At 38.8% G+C, this 18,801-nt stretch overlaps 1 protein-coding gene across 1 annotated transcript in view; it reads right to left on the bottom strand.

Moving 5' to 3' along the window:
- PRKAR2B (protein kinase cAMP-dependent type II regulatory subunit beta) overlaps positions 1–18,417 on the bottom strand; it is a 49,025-nt gene extending 30,608 nt beyond the window's left edge. The window contains exon 1 of the mRNA XM_017745919.1: positions 18,335–18,417. Coding sequence (XP_017601408.1) covers positions 18,335–18,389 — 55 coding nt within the window. The 5' untranslated portion in view covers positions 18,390–18,417. The remainder of the gene's footprint in view (positions 1–18,334) is intronic.
- Between the last annotated feature and the right edge of the window lie 384 nt (positions 18,418–18,801).

Below are 18,801 nucleotides of genomic sequence, written 5' to 3'. Positions count from 1 at the left end.
GCTCCTCATTCCTCCCAGGCCCAGGCTGCTAGGCAAAATGAAATGAGGGAATAAGCTAACGGAGCTTGTGTCCTGGAATTTTAGCATGCTGATTTTAGGTATGTTGGCTTTGGTTGAATGGCTAAGTCATGCTCACATAATCCTCTATAAGAAATATGACAAACCAAACTTACTAAACAGGTTCCAGATATAACAGGAAGACAGGTAGACAAAAAATATTATGGAAAATATTTCTGCCAAGTTTTGAAGTGGTTGATTTTGAACATCTGTTTTCTCAACAATTCCAAAAAATAAATTCAAGATGTTTTGCTGACAGGATTCTTTTCAAATAGCCAAAGGAAGTTTAGAAGACAAATCAAAACTATGAAATAATATATATGCTGTTTTACTTTTTCACAGTCAAAATATAAAGTAGTTATGAAACAATACTGGTAACTACACACCAAGGTAAAAAAGCAAGTCCCACATAGCAATCAGTACATGCTCACCTTCATCTGTAATGGTGCAGACAACCATAACAAGCCAAAAGATGGGCTACAAAGATTATCATTCCAAGAACAGGGACAATAATCACTCTGAAAACACAGATTACCACACTTACATTCCCTAATAAGAGAAGTTGTCCATAACTGTGCGACTACTTACCACTCAGAACTAATCTTTTTCTAAGAGGAAGAAAACCCCAAGCCTCCACTCATTCAGCTAATGACCTGTCACTACTTGAAACTAATATTTCTCAGAAAGTCCTTAGTCAATGCTAAATGCAGACAATGCATTCTGATGACTTAAAAAAAATGCATTTTTTATTTTCAGCTTTCTAAACACCCTCCAACCCTCCCACACATACACATTTGGTACCATTATGAATAATGCTAAAGACTACTGTATTCAAAAGACTAAATGGGTAAACACACAAACACATCTATCTTTTTCCTGCATACTGTGAAACCAGTTTTATTTCTTCTTCTTCTATCTATGGATCTTGCAGAATTCCAAAGTTCTGTTTCACTCCTTCTTGTTTTATACGACTATAAGAGGATGCAGAATGGCTGGATGAGGTGTCATCAGCACACATAGGATGCTGCAAGGTGTTTTACTCTTTTATGCTGGTCACCATCATTTAACTCCATTTTCTCAGTACCTACTTAAAACCACACTGCACTTGAAGAAAAGATGAACCCATGAAAACTAACCTATGCATGCAGGAGGAGTTCACTAATGAACACTTGACAATATGACCTCAGACAGCATCAGACTGACAAGACAGTTGGTTTGGACTTCCCAGTCTATTCCATACCTAAATGACTGTGATCACAAAAGCATCCTTCTCCACCTGCAGCTGATCAAGAAAGATTGAGCTCTTTCCATGTAAAGAAGAAATTACTAAATTGCATGAACGGCCTCCTGACTTCTGCAGCAAGTTTTTAATAATTGCATCATATTATTTGGAAAAAGCTGACCACATCTTCACAAATAACTTTGCTTCTGTATTCCAGTGCCTGTTACAGTATTCTCCATTTTCTGCAGAGTTCCTTGTTTTACACAAACCTCAGCTCCTAGTCTCTTGCCTTAATACACAGGATCTGCACTGGGACCAGCTCTTGCATTCTGCTACACAACCACGACCTCACATCATTTCAGCAGAAAATTAAACTGTCAGACAACAGGAAAAAGTTCATGAGTGCAAATACAGCGAATTTCTCAGCAACTGAATCCATATCAGAAAACCTCTGAAAAAGTGGACTGGCCATTTTGAAAACTAAAAATTTGTGCTTCTAACTTGGTTTCCTCTTGAAACTGTGCTGTGCATGCAAAACAGATCCATACTTTCAGGAAAACAATATACACATGAAATTATTCTTACTGAATGGAAGGGAGGAAATATTTTTATTTCTATTTTTATTTCATGAGAGAAGAGAATAACACACGTTGCTTCTGTAAGATAAAATTCCTTTAAATTTGAAAGGGCAAAATAATGAAGAATTTACTGAAACCAATATCCTAAGAAATCCTGTATCCCAGGTAACCACTTTTCACAAAAGCTCCTAGAATTACAGCACAAATTAAACAAAGAGTTAACATCTCACTTTGCCAGGTGCTAGAATTCTGGCTTATAGTTCAATCTGTTTCTCCCAGGAAACGAGACACCTACAGCTGCTTTTCAGCAACAACTCTGTTAATTATCAAAGAATAAATGAACCCTTAGTGTAAGACAGAGTGGCATCTAGCTTCTTCAGCCAAAACAATTATTTGTAACAGAATGTTCTTTTAGAGATCAAACTTAGAGGGAATAATCAAGGCCATAGAGAAAGATGAAGGTACCCCAAGGAAATTGTATTCTTTTATAAATGCCCTGTGTGTAAGCAGCAGTGCTAAAGAACTTCTTGATTTAATTTGTATACAGTTCCCTCGAGACTTCTAGAAATTTCAGGTTTAATGATTAAATAATCATTCAGTGTAAAAGTTACCAAGATAACAGCACAGCTAGGAGATAACAAAAATATTCCAGCTGAATGAACCACACTGAGTTGAATGAATCAGGCTGCTGAGGTACCCACTGGTACCACTAGCTGGTATGCTAAATAAAGCTATTCTAATTATAAAGACATAGAAAACAATAAAAAGTAATAAAAATTGAAAGCTACAAGTGTTGAAAATAAACAGTTCCAGGCTTGGAATATTGTGACAAATGAATTTGGAGGTACTACACTTAATATAAACACCTATAAATCAGTGTGGGTTTTTTATACTCAGGGGCCTTTCAGTGGGCCAACCAGTAAAGCAAAGGGAAAGTTATTTACAACTAGTTGAAGCTCTCAAAGTTGCACAGTACACACAAGCCAGTGTATAGATCATTCAAGTCTGGTGAACATTTTCCATCTTAGACATGCACAAAGAGAAATGAATAATATGAAGAAACTGAAAAGTCTGGATAATGGGATTTACAGGAGAATGATCATCAAAACATGGAAAAGCTCCAGCAACTGCAAACAGCCAAATGCATAATAGACAAAAATGCTATTGATTGTAGCTCTGAGCATGCTATTGGTGTTTGTACCCCAATGCCTCTAACATTAGGGGCACCAGAGTTCATTACTGTTTCATGGTAAAGAAACTTCTGTGTAGCTCATTTGAAACTATTTTCACAGAAACAGCTAGGTTGGGAAAGACCTCTGAGATCATCAAGTCCAACCTGTGACTGGTCACTACCTTGTTAACTAGACCATGGGACCAAGTTCCATGTTCAGTCTTTCCTTGAACACCTCCAGGGATGGTGACTCCACCACCTCCCTGGGCAGACCATTCCAGCGTTTAACAACCCATTCTGTGAAGAAATTCCTCCTGATGTCCAACCAAAACCTCCACTGGCACAGCCTGAGGCCATGTCCTCTTTCCTTGTTGCTAGCTGCCTGAGAGAAGAGGCTGATTGTATCCTGGCTACAGCCTCCTTTCAGGCAGTTGTAGGGACTGGTAAGGTCTCTCTGAGCCTCCTTTTCTCCAGGCTGAACACCCCCAGCTCCCTCAGCTGCTCCTCATCGGACTTGTGCTCCAGACACTTCCCCAGCTCCGTTGCCCTTTTCTGGACACGCTCCAGCACCTTGTAGAGAGGGGCCTGAAACTGAAAGCTGATATATGCTTAACATCTTGGTAAGCCAGTGCTACAAAGTGTCAAACACAGAAGCTTCATCCATATCACAAGACGTGAAGATCCATGGGCTCCACTGGTCTCATCTTAATCATGACAAGTCTGGAAAAAGACACTTTGTTAAGAAGTCATCTTAGGAACGGCATCCCAATCAGTTTTGTCCCAGAGGTGCACAAAGTGGTGCTTGCCCCTGGCAGTGACCGAGAGGGTCACTTAAACCTCAGACACCTGACCCAGGTGAGGCCTTGGTGGCTTTCATGGCTCTACTCCTGTGCAACACACGCACCTGATCCCTTCCCTTGCTGAATTTAAGAGAACAGCAAATATAGCATTCATCAGGAATGCATCGCTTTCTAAACAATAAAAATACTTCTCATATGGATCAAAGGTGGAATTCAAACCTCTCAAGTCTCACAGCAATGGACATAAATTATAAAGACATTACTGTTTTAAACAAAAAACAGGATCCACCATGCAGAAGAAAATCTGCCTAAGCAGAAAGTGGTTCATGTCTGCAGAGTGGCTGAAGGATCTGACACATCTCTGAGCTTGTTACAGCTTACGCTGTAACCCACTCCTCCTTCCAAGGATGAGGGAGCATCAGGTATCAGGTCCCTACAGATACTGCCAAGGGAAAATAATGTGTGATCTGCAGTAAGGAGGAGGATGTAGTGATGACACTGTCAATATTCATGTAGAGTATCATTCACAGAAAAACACAATAATTTATTGATGATAACAAAACTCTCTAATAGAGACATGAATTCCTACTGAAACACTTACACCTTGTAAGAAACAGGCTTTTCGCATTTTCTTTTATTCTTTTTCAAGAACAGTTCAAAATAAAGCATTTGCTATTATGCTGTCACCACTGAAAATCTAAGAAAAGGCACAGTGTAAGAGGGAAGATAAAAAAAATTCAGCGAGCTAGTAATGAAATTTCAAGATCTTCCTCACCATATAAATCCATTCATAACTTCTAAGCAAAATACACTCACCTTTGAAAATTAAAAAACTTTTAAAAATCAATCAAACCTTCATTTAAAAAAAGTATAAACATTACCACAGGTTTCAGTGGGCACAGCAGAAGGCCCACAGCATATTTTTAGGCTCTCATGAAGTTAAATGTTTTTAACATAATACACCCATAAAGGTGAAGCCAAGTAATGACTATGTGGCTCTGTAAGAATTAGAGACAACACATAAAAGCACTGTACAGAGAGCACGGGTAGCCTGTAGGACACAGAGAATGGCAGATATACCAGAGATAGAGACTTTGCTCCCTCATGCTGGTACATCTGTCCCCCCTAGTATCTCTGTTAGAAGGTAAAGAGATACAGCAGACAGTTCCCAATACATGTCTGTGTCTGTACCAACTAATCAATGATTCAACTGGAGAACAGAATAGTCTTCATTGGACACAATCCGCCCCAGAAATAAGAAGACAACATGAAGTCATGCAACTCCCAGTTCACTTTGTGCAGAACACAAAATAAAAACGTGGGTTAAAACCCTCCAGAAGTTATGATGCTAAGCATTGGGTTGTTAGAAGAAGTGTACATGCTCATCCCTGGTGGCTAGTAACAAATTGCTTCTATTAATCCAGCCAGCCCAGAGTTACATTATTCCCTTCCGTTAAGTCACTTACGTATGCTCTACCCACTGCATCGATGTGCAATTTCATAACCCAGTCATTAAAGTGCGCTGATTTTACCTTAGGAAGGAAGGACGGTGGTAGGTCTAACTTTGCAGTCATGAAACCAACACCAGGAAGAAAAATTGAGAAATTTCATTAAAAAGAAGTATTCATTAAAAATGGCAGCATGGGGATGTAAACGCAGAGTTCCTGCTGGCACCACTCAAATGATAAATGCACTAAGAAACCCAGTCGTCGGATGTGATTGCAACCAGTCTATAAATAGAGACAATTCCAATTGCTCATATAAATAATGCCTTTGCAAATGATCCCTCAGTCATGTTGTGTTTTGATTAAAGAGCCCTGTGTGAGAAGTGTGAAATGAACAGAAATGCCACTGAAATTCGCTTCCTCTCTTGCACAATACAAACACTTGCGACCTCAACCTCCACCCAACCGAGCACCTTCTTTCTCATTCAAATCAATGGGACATATTCAGTACTTTTTAAAAATAAGGCCTAGTCCTGAATACAAAGGTTTAAAAATTCATGACAGAAAATGTCACTTGTGATCAGTCAGTTTTAACTTCTGGTGTACTTTTTTTCTACTTAATAATTCAATCTTAATGTAAAGATTTTAATGATAGATTTTAAAGCTATTTTGTCACATATACAGTCCTTAAACTGAAAGTCACCTAACATTGAAACTGATTTTGCTCCAGCCTTGAAAATGTCACAGATATTGAAAGAACTTTGCTCCAGCACCAAACAAGAATGACGAGAGGTGAACTACAAAATATTACATCCTATTATTTGCCAGAAATGTATGGATATGCCAGAATTATGGGCATTATTGGCATTTTTCAGTAATCAAAATTATGTAAGTCCAGTTACCTAAAGAATCATAGAATCATTGAGGTTGGAAAAGACCTCCAAGATCATCAGTCCAACCTTTGACCTAATACCACCATACCCACTAAACATATCACAGTGTCCCACATCGATTCACTTTTTGAACACTTACAGGCAGAGAGCCTCCACCACTTCCCTGGGCAGCCTGTTCCAATGGTCTCTTCCACCAGGCAGCAACTGACAGAACAAGAGGACACTGTCTCAAGCTGCGTCAAGGAAGGTATGGGTTGGATATTAGGAAAAAGTTCTTCACGGAAAGAATAATAAAAGTACTGGAATGGTCTGCCCAGGGAGGTGGGAGAGTCACCATGTCTGGATGTGTTTAAAAAAAGACTGGACATGGCACTTGGTGCCATAGTCTAGTTGAGGTGTTAGGGCATGGGTTGGACTCAATGATCTTGGAGGTCTCTTCCAACCTCGTTATTCTGTGATTCTGTAATGCCTCACCACTCTTTAAGTGAATAAATTTTTCCCAATATCCAATGTATACCTGCCCTGGTGTAACTGAAGGTCATTTCCCCTTGTCACTTGTTACCTGGGAGAAGAGGCTGACACCCACCTGGCCACAACCTCCTTTCAAGCAGTTGTAGAAGCAATAAGGTCTCCCCTGAGCCTCCTTTTCTCCAGGCTGAACACCCCCAGCTCCCTCAGCTGCTCCTCATCAGACTTGTGCTCCAGACCCTTCCCCAGTTCCATTGCCCTTCTCTGGATACACTCCAGCACCTCCATGTCTTTGTTGTAGTGAGGAGCCCGAAACTGAACACTGGTGTGTTCTTGCCAGTGCTAAGTACAGGAGAAAAGAGTTTTTTAATAGAATAAAAACATTCTGTAACTTGATAAACTTTACCTTTTTTTTTTTTTTTTTTGTGAAAAGTAAAGCTGGCACATTCTTGAAAAATTTGTAATTCAAACCAAGCATTTCAAACAAGTGTCAGTGCACTATATCACAATTTCAAGTGTTTTCCACCCCAATTTGATCACCAAAATAAAAAATAAAAAATAAAAATTAAAAAATAATTTGGGAAATCATTGCCACAACAACTGACAAAGAAAGCCAGTTGGCAGCCCTGAGACCTTGTCTGCACAAGGTCTACTCAGAAAGAAAACGTGTAAGAAATTTTACTTGGAAAGTTAGAATACATAATGAATGATAGTATGTAACAAAATGGCTTATGACTTTCAGGCAAATATAGCAAATACCATTACTTAGTGGGTTGCACCTATTGTTAAATATTTTTTCCAAATTAATTCCTTTTTTAACAAAATCATGAACATCATGTTCTACTTAAAGCATCTCTCTACACCAATAGTTACACACTGTATTTTGCTAGATTTACCTAACTAAAAAACCTAGAAAACATTTAACTAAGTGCCTTATATGCAAATTTCTGAGGCCAGCTTTATGTTCTATGTTAAGTGACAGTAATAGTTCATCATTGTGGGGGCCAGAGCATCTACAGGAATTAAATTACTCCTGTTACTTTAAACTTTAAGTCTACAGTTTCTTTGTCATTCCACAGTCCAGTTCTGTGCAGAAGGTTTTAAGTAATTGGCATCCTGTGTCAGGTGTGAGGATACCATGAGCTGCACAATTGCATCAGCAGGTAACAGGGTATTAGCATGGCAATATACACAGCTAACATTTGTGTCAGACTGCAGCAAACCAGCCTCTAATAGCAGGCAGTCTTTGTCTCCTTTATGCAGCACAGATTTTATATCATCATGTGTTTTAATCTTCCTTCCCTTTCAGGGCAGGTTTTCTGCAGAGATGGGAATGTGCACAGTGCAGGCAGTGAGGGTGTCTCACACCCAACAAGCACTGCTGCTGGGCACTTGGTGGTAGGCGTACCACAAAGGATGTGAAATCCCACTTAATTGTTCTTTTTGACTGCATCAAGCATAGGCTTCCTACTCTTCTCTTCTAGGCCCTTACTAATCAGTGTATCAGCTTCTGTCACACTGTGTTACTCCTGCCTCTGCTTCCTCTGCTTTGCTACTTGACAGCTGTGTTCCCCCAGTTCTCCAACAGTCCTTTTAGTGTTTTTCACATGCGGACTGCGTTTCTTGAACTGACCCATAAGAACTGTACCACTTTCCCTTCCTCATTCTTGCAACAGACCACTTTCTTGGATGGCATATTAAAGAAGCCAACTGTGTCGGTCTAATAAGCCCCATACATATTAGGATGAACTATGGGGCACTCCATACTTGTTCTTCCCACTCAGTTTGACTTGTACAGCTACGAAATTCAATTAATGAAATGTACAGTCTTCACCAACATGCACTAACATATTCATGTCATTAGGCAATACTGAACCACAATGACAATTTGGATTCTATGCTGTAATTACTCACGAACAAACTGATCCCAGGAGCACACCTCAGGAAGATCTTTTAGATTAGGATCTCATCTTTTTCAGTGTAATTATGCCACGCAGTAGGCGTCAGTATTTCTCTTTTTCTATCTTAGCTGTCTTGAATTTGAAGCATTCCTTCACACTAACCATGAGAAAATGTGATTGATTCTGTGATATGTCTAAAAATCCTACAGAACAGTAGGTAAGCATTATATAGGGAGATATTTCTGCTATGTTCTTTATAAATACATACACACACATTTTTGTCTGCTGTTGGCTGATTCTTTGACTTCATCTGTTTGAGCCTAAACCCCAAACTCATGATGTGTGGTATCCTCCAGGAACTTATTCCCAGATGGATAGCATAAATGGGGTTGTTATTTCAAAATAAAGATTAAGATTAGTGCTTATCTTCTCAGTAAGGAAAATGCCTAAAAAAATTAAATTGTGACCTGCATGACTACCTTTGATATTGGTATATTACTATGATGATATATTACTATACATAATATATTACTATAATGGGATAGACAAAAAAAATGAACAAAAGAGTAGGTGTACTCAGCTCTGGACCAACCAATAAGTGTGAAAGTAGTCCCCAAACCAGTGCCAGCAGGAGAAAGAAAGACGTCTCTTCCTGTTGCTCACTGGCAAGAATATGAGAGACTAGAAAGTAATTATTATGTAGGACTTCCCCCTTTCAGTGTTCCAAGTCCCCAGCTCAGAGAGCACAGTTTTGCTACAGTACTGCTCCAATCTGAAGCTGTATTTCCAAAACTCAGGCTGTGATAGCAGGAGAGAAAAAGGCTGACAAGTAGGCGTTGAATTTGTGCCTTAAAAAATGCACTCATCACTTACTAGACTGCTCGCAAAACAATGTTAAGGATATAAACTCCCAATTTTCTTGCAGTGTGTAGCTGATGTTCAGTGTGAAAGATGGTTTCAAACACTGACTGAAGCTTTGAGTTTAGGCTGATAGGGGTCCCTCTTCTGTGACAGGTTATTTGAAACTGAATCTCCACATTTTTGTTATTTCCTTGCGTATCTAGAGGGAAAAGAGTTAGTGTCTCCATGCAATCTCAGGTTTAACAAGAAAACTAAACAAGGCTTTAACACTTCCATTTAATATTTCCTCTGACAAGTTCATTTTTCTTTATTTTCTCATGGAGTTCTGTTTCCTATTCTATGTAATAAATACACACAATTTTCCTCACGAGTAGATTGTGGCATTGTAGCAAAGAAAAATTGTAGCAATTTTTCAATCTGGCATGCCCATTATAATTCTTCACAATAATTGTGAAGACACCAGAAATCCATCTTTCTCACTTTCATACCAAATTGTTATTAGAACAAGAAAAGGAATTATTCACCTTAACCCATTATGGATGCATTCACATTAATACAACAAATACTGTTATTCCATTTTGAACAAATTGCTATGTATAACATGCCTTGTCTTACTCATCTTTTATCCTTCAGGAGAAATCTTCTATAGCATGAAAGTCAAACCACATGAAGTCACAGATGGAATGGAATTGTTTTGGAAAACTGGTAAGCAGAGATGACAGCCTACAGATTCATGCTCTATCAGTTACAGTGGAGGGAGCATACCTCCCTCACCTAACATAAGTGTGGAAGAGCAACATAGCACAGCAACCAAAGAGGAGCTTATTGTAGACACAGATACTGAAATATTTTAGAGAAGAAAGATCAGAACTATTAAATAATTACTATCAATACACACCTGCTCCTAATTGATTTTAAAATCCTTCCTCTTTCTTTTACCAAAACAGATACATTCTCATTCAAAAAAAATTTTTTTTAATTTGTTTTAAAATCATGAGTTATGAGCATCCTGATAAAAGTATTTGAAGATTATTATCTTATGTGATCATTTATTATTGGGATCTGTGAGATTATCAATAATGAATGCAAACTTAGAAGTGGGTTAAAACAGAACACAGTATGACTGTTGAGGTTTAAGAATTTAGTGCTCCCACTGAGATTCTCCAAACTATGCTGCCACTCATTCATCTCCCTTCCCCCTGCATCGAGCTGGAGAGGAGAACTGGAGGCACAAAAGGTAAAAATCATGGGTGGAGATAAGAACAATTTACTGGAAACAGCACTAAGATAAGGAAAGAACAGTAACAGCAACAACACTAATAACAAAAGTGCAGAAAAAAGAGGGAGTGAATCACATGCAAAGAATGCTCACCACAGAGATCGACCTGACCACATTAACCCTGACCACTCCCTCCAGCTCGGAGCCAGCGGTACCCAACCACCCCTCCGGCTCGGAACCGGCACCACCACACCTACTCGCCCAGACCCGGCTCCAGCATGGTCCCAAACAGGACCATTCCCAAACACTGGTACAGCTGACGCCACACTGCTGGCTGCAGGAAGGGCTTGGCATATAAATACAAGCTCTACTGTGACACTTTCCCATACCCATCTTATTTGCAAGTTAAGACAAATAAAATCAGTTTAAAGGTATTGGTCAGTCAGTCTAACAATTTGATATCTTGCTAGGATATCTGAGCTCTTCCTCAAACTGGCTGGGCAACAGTCCATTAAGACAAATTTGACTCATATTTCAACACCAATCTCTGGTTTATATTTCATATGTCTGAAACAAGACAAATAGCTGAAAAAATTACAATTATTGATTTTATTGATACAAAACCACATGCAGAATGCTTTCCAAAGGTAATACAAAGACAGCAGGAAAAACTGAAAAACTACAATTTCCCATAAAGGGGGATACACAGTAATTTGTGAGCTCAAAACACAACTCTCTTATTTTCTAAAGAAACAGTTGCTGTCTAGCTTTACCAACTTGTACAATTTTAAAATGATTACTCTGTACATTTTAGTCAGTTTATAAAATGCAGCCAAGAAATACGTGATTGCAAGGACATCTAAACAAACACAGAAATACAGATGAAATTTCAATAAATCATCTAAACCATCTGCCTAAATCATCTATGCACTGCTGCAGTATGAATTACACCTCTATTCCTTCAAGAAAAGGTCTTACCTTTCCTGAAAACTTCTGAGATAACACAACATTCCTGTGCAGTTTAGTCTATTGCTTTACTAAATATTTAGTCAGAGAGTTCCCCGAAGCATAGCACAAATATTTGTGTGTGTAAAAATTAGTCTAATCACTATTTGTTTATTTCCTTCATCCCCTGCCACCTCTTTGGGACAAATATTGAGAGCCCTCTCTATAGCAACCTAGTGCAGAGCACAAGGCTTATGTACTTACTGCTACCATTTCCCTCTCTCCCTTCTCTTGCCTTCTTTCCTCCCTTCCTCCACCACCTCAAATTTTGCCTTATAGTATGCATCTACTAAATCTCTTCTTCTTTTTTTAAGCTTAATGTGTTATGACAAAACAGCTTAAACATATCTGTATCTAAAGCCTGGCATGACATTAATTTGCAACAGTTTGCCTATTTCTGTAACTCAGCTCCATCAATGGGCTCTGAAAAATTCATATTCAACCTCTGCTGATCATGCATACAAGGAAACAAGTTGATACAACCTGCTAGAATCTGTTTCAGGTTTTGGAGTTTTAAAAGAGGAATAAATGAATGTTGAATATGAACCACTTAAAAACTTCCTGAAGTAATGCAGAGATAGCCCAAACTTTGTTTTGTTTTGAACAAGAATACTACTGTCCAACTATACACTGTAGTATGGAAGAGTTTTGATTTACATGCAATGGAATCGAGAGAAGAAAAAGTTTCATGGGCAGAATCTGTTACTAGAACAGCCAAAACAACTGAACCTGGAAGGAAGCAGAAAAGCTTCTGAGCACACACACTCTTCTTCAGACCTGCATCAAAAGCAACAAATCTCAAGGTAACAACAGGACAGGAACAAGTACTCCCAAGTTTAACATCATGACGTTATTTATCAAACATTCTGAATGAAAACAGTGGTTAGGAGTGGAGGCAAATGTGTGTGTTCTTTAGGCATCTCTAGGCCTATGTTAATATTTCATTTTTCTACAGGAACTTTTCTCAAATTGCCAGAAAATATAAGAGGAGACAAGAGCAAATTAAATTGTTTCTGTGACTGTCTCATTTGCAGAAGTGCACAGCAGATAATTATGCAAGAGAAACTAAAGAAATGGAGCTGGATCACTTGATTATGGATTGCATGGGAAACAGCTTTTATCACTAACTTTCCACAGACCCAGAAGTGTTGTGGGCAGATCACTGAAATCAGTTCTTCAAGAGTTAAAGAGTCAGCAGTGTGCCCTGGCAGCCAGGAGGGCCACCCGTGTCCTGGGGGCATCAGGCACAGCATGGACAGCCGGGCAAGGGAGGGAATTGTCCGGCTCTGCTCTGCTCTGGGGCAACCTCACCTTGAGTGCTGGGGGCAGTTCTGGGTGCCTCAACACAATGAAGATTTAAAGCTGTTATAGAATGTCCAAAGGAGGGCTATGAAGGGTGAAGGGTCTGAAGGAGAAAGCCAAGGAGTGGATGAGGTCACTTGACTTATTCAGCCTGGAGAACAGGAGACTGAGGGGAGACCTCAAAGCTGTCTACAGCTTCCTAACAAGGGGAAGGGGAGGGGCAGCCATTGATCTCTTCACTCGGGTGACCAGTAACAGGACCCAAAGGAACAGCATGAAGCTGTGCCAGGGAGGTTTAAGTTGGACATTAGGAAAACTTTCTTCACGCAGAGGGTGATTGGGCACTGGAACAGGTTCCCTAGGGAAATGGTCACAGCACCAAGTCTGATGGAGTTTAAGTGGCTCTAAGGTGCCTACAGCTCGGTACACCACACCCTTATTGTTATACAGCAAATTATTTGAGTGTGACAATTTTAAGAAGGACCCTGACAAGGCACAACATGCCTTCCTTACAGTGCTCTGTTCATGCAATGTAGATACACTCTCAAATTCTGACAGCACTTTTTCTTCTGGTTTTCCTCACCACGACAATGGCAGCCTTAGCACTTAATTGACTTTTAGCATTAGATACCACTGTATGTCAGCTATGTCCTTGCTTATTTGAGAAATGTGACATATTGAGCATTTTGAAATTTCAGACTGACTACATGTGTGTTATGAACAGAGGTGAATCCAACATCACTTGAATTCAGTTTGGGCGTTATTTATCACTCAGAACAAGCAGAACCAGGAATTCTTCTTGAAGAACTGGAATTACCGGTTCATCAATAAAGTCCTTTATTTTTCTTTCTTCTGTCACTTGATATGCTTCTACAACAACGCTGCATCCTACCTAAGCATTTCAAAGGGGACTTTACAGTTACTTAATTCCACACCATTATTTTTGGTACAACCCCAGCTTCTGCCTTACTCTATAAAAGGGAATAGTACTTCATTTCAGTAAGCTGCCTTTCTCTGACAATTTTTAATATGCCACAGGAAAGTGGGTGCCAATCTTTTTAAGAAAAACTCAATATAGTTGAGTTGATTGAAAACCACAAGTGAAATATTGTTCCTAGGGACATTTTCTATTCTTGGCCAGCAATGTCAATTTGATCTTCCTATGTAACCATTGAATCTAATGTCACCTATGCTCTTCCATAATTTCAGAAAGCAATTAGCCATTCCTTCACTAACAGGACTCCTATAGTCTAAATGCAGTAAAATTCACTGTGTTTCTTAAGTACGTTGTCATGCTTCCTGTAGGAATTATTAAATTGAAAAGTAGCAGTGATATATATAAATGCTGCTGTGGGCATGACTAATCCAGTCCACACAATGGTTCAGGATACTGCAGACCGAAACTTTTATTTTGTCACTTTCCTCCTAATGGCATCTTACACAAAGAAGAATAATAAACTGTTCTGGCAAACTTGCTCCCAGATTTTACCCTGAATGAGACTGCACAGAACCTCCCTCGTCCTATCTGAAGGGGTGACAAAATGCAGGCACCTCTCATATGACAGGCAGAGGCATGAGCCCTGCGTGTCAGACACGGGGAGAACTGAGAACACCCATCTCCACAGCCGTGGGATGAAGGTGCAGCCAACTAGGGCAGGAAGGGCCAGTCACTCCGTAGGGACAACCCTGCTCCTGGCCTGTGTGGGATGAAGTGTGCAGGTGTGTGTCCAGGGTCGGATACGGTGACACTGTCTTGCTGTGCAACCACAAAGCTGGAGGTCTGACAGGCAGCCCACCACTGATGTAATCACTATTCATAGTGGTGCTGTAAAGTACTCGCCAACCTGCTTGTGAAGTGTTTCACTGTGTGTATACAGTATTTTAGTTTAGGAAACACCTAAATTTAAGCTCATTATGCAGCAAACCCGTGCTGGTTTTGTTGCATTATTCTAAGCTCCTGACAGTGTTTAATGAGATAGTTTACTTGTTTATCTATTGGTCATGGTTGAATGGAAATTAAAATTATCATAGCAAGATAAGTACCTTATCCATTGCAAGAAAGCATCTGTCTATATTCAGAAAGTGCATCTCTTGGCCACCTCAGCTTGTTCAGGAATTTCTACTAATTCTTCACCTCATGAACAATATTCACAGCTTTCTCTTCCACTTCATGCTGCTTCTACCTCCATGCTCCCCTTTTTCCCACATCCAAGTCTCTTGATCACCTCAAGAGTTGTTTTCCTTTCTTTTCGTCTTAGTGCCACCAGATTTTAAAAGAAAAATTAAGGATTAACTACTTGCAGCTGTCTCGTTCATTCTAGCACTATAAAGTATTTTTAATCTCCTCTTCTTGCTAAACTCCTCTTTTTAAGAGTGTGATATCTATTATTCTTTGTGCATAGCCTAGAACAATGGAGTGCATTATTAACTAGCCCGCGAGTAGCTATGTTACCAGCACTATGGTATAAGTATATTTTATGTATAGAGCCCACATTGCATATATACACATATGAATAAACACACATCAGAGATACCAAATTAGGTAGCTCGGTAAATTTTAAGAACTGGAATTCAGGAACAGTTAATTTATCCTAGCTTACTTCTGCTTTTTTCCTCTACATACCAATGACAGTTCATTAATACATTCTCAGCATGTTACCAGGAACAGCTGTTAAATAATAAATGCTGTACTGTATTATTTTCAGTAGGTGCTTCAGCAATTAAACTCTGGGTGCTTAATTTCTAGCTCAGTTAGGAAAAATAACTGCATCTTATGCAACCAAGTAAAATACAAGGAATTACCAAAGAATAACAGAAACATCAAAATACTCATTGTAGAGAATTATTGTTCTCTGTGAGAAAATGTTGGAAACTCAATGCAAATCAACACATCAGAACCTCGTGTATTTCATTTTTTTTTAAATCAATCCACCCTCAGGCAGCACAACTCCTAGGCTGTGCAAGAGAAGTAGAGAGAACCTATGGGCGGAGGCATGACAAAAAGGGACCCTGAAGTCCCACACTCCCAGAATCAGTCTGCAGCATCATTAACTAGATGCAACATGAAACCACACTCTACAGCTAACTCTCTGAATATTCACCACTAGCTTGGAGTAATATCCACCAGAAGAAAATCTTCAAAAACCCTCAACAATCTTGCACATTCAAATTTTTAAATAACTCTTAGCCAAACAGCCTAAAATTAAGATAAATTAATACTTGAGAAAAAAAAAAACCCCTACATTTCATTTGGTCTGCCTACATAATACATATGGCATTTCCTAAACATGAGAATCAGCTTTGACTACAGAAGGCTATTAAGCTACAAAGCATAAAAAAACCCCAAACCTGACAGCTACTATCCACCAGCTTTTCCACTTGCAAGCTATCTTGATTGCCTTAGTTTACACCAACAATTGTTCAATTAAAAAAAAGTATTTAAAAATATGGCTAGGACTGCAAACATCCCTGTGAAATGTTTATATTATCAGCATAGTCTGATTTATATTTTTAGTTTTATATTTTTTCAATCAAGTTTCTTAAATGTACTGTACCTCTCTGATAGTCATATATCATTTGAGAAGAAAAGTAAGAACTATCACCTTTCACAGGCTGTCTTGTTTGAAAAATAGTTATTTTAACTACTAAAGCTACTAATAAACTAAAGTTTTATTACCTTAATAAAATAGTACACATAATAGACTGCAGTATTACCTTGTTCTAGCTTGAAATGTATTCATATGATTTACATCTGGACAATACTACACCACCCGACTCATTATTCTGAATAAGTTAACTATTTTATCTCTCCACAACAAGACCAAAATACATGAAATATTAATTCCCCACAGAAATTATTTCCCCAATAAATGCACAAAATTTTCAGACTTATAACATGGTTTTAGTTTCCTTTTAAAAATAAAAGTTAATTTAATATTAAAGAAACATTAAGAATAACTGATTGGGTGGGTTTTGTGTGCAAGTATTAGCTTTTCAAACAATCAAACTCTCTGAATGCAAAAGCTTATCACACAGCTGTTAGAAGGACTGCATTCATTAACGTCAGCTATCAATCAGTCACAGCAGAACTCTCCTTAAAACATGAAATGTGATTTGCATAGAGGCCTGCTCACTGTTACTGAGCACTAGTTAACGAATCCTTCCTTTCATCTCAAGGTACAGTACGTCATGGAGTATTATCATTACTTAAAGCATAAGAATATTTGGAATTAATTACATTTTCTTACTTTGTGCTACATATATGAAGGTGGTGATGCCCTGGCACAGGCTGCCCAGAGCAGCTGTGGATGCCTCATCCCTGGAAGTGTTCAAGGCCAGGCTGGATGGGGCTTTGAGAAACCTGGGATAGTAGAAGGCATCCCTGCCCATGGCAGGGGGGTGGAATTCAATGATCTTTAAGGTCCCTTCCAACCCAAACCATTGTGTGATTCTGTGATATGCTATGCACCAACCCTGCAAACCTCCTTTTTTCTGTACAGTTCCTCAGTTATCCTGAGGATTTTCACTAGTATTTTTACATTGACAAGGAACTACTTGACTGGGGTTGAAACTAGTAAAACTACAAGTCTGGATAGGCTTACTGCATTATGAAGTACATTTATTAAAAATGACCTGAAGTTGAAAACAAAGAGCATTTTATACTTGGTTGTTAAACTTGGCATACTGAAATGACTAGGAACATCTCACACCTCCTGCTCGCCTGACTCTTATGAGTCAGTCATGAGTCTCATTACATTTCATGGTGACTTTATGCCACATTTTCAGATTCATAGTACTTTAAACAAATGAGATTCAGGTTCTGAGCCCCATGCTTCAAGAGAAAAAAGACCTCAAAAATGAAGCCTAAAGGACATGACACAGCAGAACAATAAGAAAAGCCCAAGAATATTAACTTTTAATGATACATAATTTGGAGGGATCTGTTACATGTGATGGAAATAAGGTAAAGAGTCCTCTGAGCCAGCAAGAACCAAGTTAACTTGAAGAATACACAAACCAGCACCAGTTGAGGCAGATGCACACCCAACACAACACACCACAACCACGGGAATGATGCTTCCAGACCCAATCTGCTAGCTCTGCACAGCACAACAATACACCATACACACAAACCAGCTTGGGTTTGGAAAACAGTGAGATTTTCAACACACTTGTACATTTCCTCATGCAGGTTTTTAACAAATTCCACAGCAACAAGAAAGGTTCGTGCAAGTTCCGTGACCTGAAACCTTGGCTACATTATTCAGTAAAGCAGGTAACAAATTAGAGGTTAGCCCAAGTCCATCATCATTAAAGAAGTTTGACTAATGTCATATTATGTTCTACATGACAATCACTGTCAGCATAATGTTTCAACTATTACGTAGACAAATGAAACTTCATTCAACTCACCTGATGCACGTCTAGTGAATCGGTTTACCGCTGGAGCTGAAAGAAAATACAACATTTTGATTATTTTTGTAGTAGTTTGACTTGCTTTAAGCATAACAATGTTATACTTCATTCAAAGTGTGACAACTATAAACACCTGATAAGCATTATTTTTGTATCTTTATAGGAACCTGTCACACCATTTGTATACACTTTAACTCTTAAGTATCTTCGCAACAGATAGCACATAGTAACTAAAAAGCTTTCAAGACCATTTTCAGCTTTCTAAGAGTTACTGCTGTTCATGACTGGATGTGAAACATTCAGATCTGCATTTCCATTATTCATTGAGCGCACAGAAATTGGCACCTTGCAAACAATAGTGCAAGCAGGGATTAAAAAAAAAATGTAAAAAAATTTACTTTACTTTTACAAAATATACCTACTGGAAATCTGGAACTAAAGATATTCCTATAGAGAAAGAGATT

The sequence above is a fragment of the Corvus brachyrhynchos genome, unplaced genomic scaffold (assembly GCF_000691975.1).
Source record: "Corvus brachyrhynchos isolate BGI_N302 unplaced genomic scaffold, ASM69197v1 scaffold239, whole genome shotgun sequence".
Classification (NCBI taxonomy): domain Eukaryota; kingdom Metazoa; phylum Chordata; class Aves; order Passeriformes; family Corvidae; genus Corvus; species Corvus brachyrhynchos.
The sequence above is the reverse complement of the archived record's forward strand: the minus strand, read 5'-3'. Positions and strand labels throughout refer to the sequence as shown.